Below are 1,791 nucleotides of genomic sequence, written 5' to 3'. Positions count from 1 at the left end.
TAGACCCCTAAAGCGTGAGTCCAGCGCTTCACATTAGTGAAGTATGAGCTGGTTTCGAGCTTCTTTCTTTCTGACAGTGGATACTAATGTCATCTAGGGTCCACAAATACAGAAAAAATGTAAATAACCGATAGATAAATGTGTATTTTGTCCCTTACAGAGGGATCTGTGCCTATCTTATCTTTTAATGTGCTATTAGCATTCTTTATAGCAAGTTTAATGAACCTAAATCAGATGAAACTAGGCTGGTCACCTGGACCACCCACAGGTTGGTACTGTGGTTTCTTTTTCAGATCGGAGTCTCTCTCCCCGTACACCACCTGGCTGGCTGCTATTTCGGACACGGACGCACTGCTGGCTGAGTGGGGCAAGGGCGGCGTGGTCACCGTCGACACGGGAGGTCACATCCGGCTTTGGGAAACAGGGCTCGCACATCTGCAGCGCTCGCTCACGGAATGGAGAAACATGATCGGACAAGGCGACGGCCACATGCAGGTACCTCCCCCTCCAGTCGACCTTGCCTCTTACGGGTGCGCGTTTGGCTCCAGATGCCACAGTCACGAAAGCTTCTAGCCCAGCGGCTGAAGCGTAGTGCTGAAATCACTAAAATGAGTTTCGCACTCAGAAGAAGACAAATCTTCTCCATCTAGATAGTGAAAAAGTAAAAATATTCTCTTTCTTCCCCGTCAGTGCTTAACTACGCGGGTTCCCCACATCACATGTTAATACGACCAGCTTTTATTTTTCACTCGGAAGCGTTCATCAGCTTCCGGCACCACTTTTACTGTCATCGTTGACGGCTACCCAGGAGAGGGGCGATGCGGAGGGTCTAAAACGGAGCACTTTACTGCAGGGCCAAAACCTTTAGACTAGAGAAGATCAGCAAAATGATGCGTCCAATGGAGACGTGTTTTCGCCAGCCTCCTCATTTCCAGCGAATGCGATGTCTGGCGGGCGTAATAACTAGACCAAACCGTGTGCTGGTGAGAAAGAACAGGGACAGGTCGCCAAGGCGAGAGACTCCTCGACTGCAGAAATGACTGTCACCGCCCAGTCTGGCTGCTGTCTGGAACTCCTGTGGGCAGCGAGGAAGGCCGTGTGCCCGTAAATACTAAAGCTATCATGGTAGGATTTATTCGTAATTATTTATTTTAATCCTCAGAAGAAAGCTTCCTTGTTCACATTTCATTTTTACCCGCAAAAAAACAGAGTTAGGTTTCTGCCAGCTGTGTCGCTCTGCAAAGAGCCAATTAACAAGATAAGAAATTCCCACAAACGATTCCATTGCTACCTTATTAATAATGACTATTTTATGTGTTTATTTTTGTGATTTCTTTAAAGGAGAAATATGTATGTGAATAAATAATACGTATTTCACTTAGATTCTTAAAAGCTTGTAGGAATATTTTGAATATCAGAAACTAATGTAGGCAAGCAACCTTAAATCCTTTTGAAATGGCATGAATATATTAATTTAATTTAATTAAGCTAAAACAAATGTATAACTCTAAAATAAACATGTCTTTAAGTGCAGTGGATTTATCATAGCAGCAGACAGAATGTTGGTCACTATCCATAATAATGATTAGAAAATTAATTAACTATGTTTCTATTTCTTTTATTATTCTAAACATTAGTTTCTTCTCCTTTTTAATTAAGCTGCTATTTTCATTACAGATATCGATCCCTAATAGTACATGCTATTGCATTTGAATTTTTAATTGTATTTTAATTGTATTTTCTTTTAATTTCTCACGTGCTCTAGACATCGAAGGGCATGTGTTTCCCACG

The 1,791-nt window shown here is 42.2% G+C and overlaps 1 protein-coding gene across 1 annotated transcript in view; it reads left to right on the top strand.

Annotated features, from left to right (window-relative positions):
* The window catches only part of VWA8 (von Willebrand factor A domain containing 8), a 281,798-nt gene that overhangs the window by 183,250 nt on the left and 96,757 nt on the right, over positions 1 to 1,791 (top strand). Inside the window, exon 38 of the mRNA XM_023536356.1 lies at positions 294 to 495. Coding sequence (XP_023392124.1) covers positions 294 to 495 — 202 coding nt within the window. The remainder of the gene's footprint in view (positions 1 to 293; positions 496 to 1,791) is intronic.

Source organism: Pteropus vampyrus, unplaced genomic scaffold, assembly GCF_000151845.1.
Source record: "Pteropus vampyrus isolate Shadow unplaced genomic scaffold, Pvam_2.0 Scaffold154, whole genome shotgun sequence".
In the NCBI taxonomy this organism is placed as follows: Eukaryota; Metazoa; Chordata; class Mammalia; order Chiroptera; family Pteropodidae; genus Pteropus; species Pteropus vampyrus.
The sequence above is the reverse complement of the archived record's forward strand: the minus strand, read 5'-3'. Positions and strand labels throughout refer to the sequence as shown.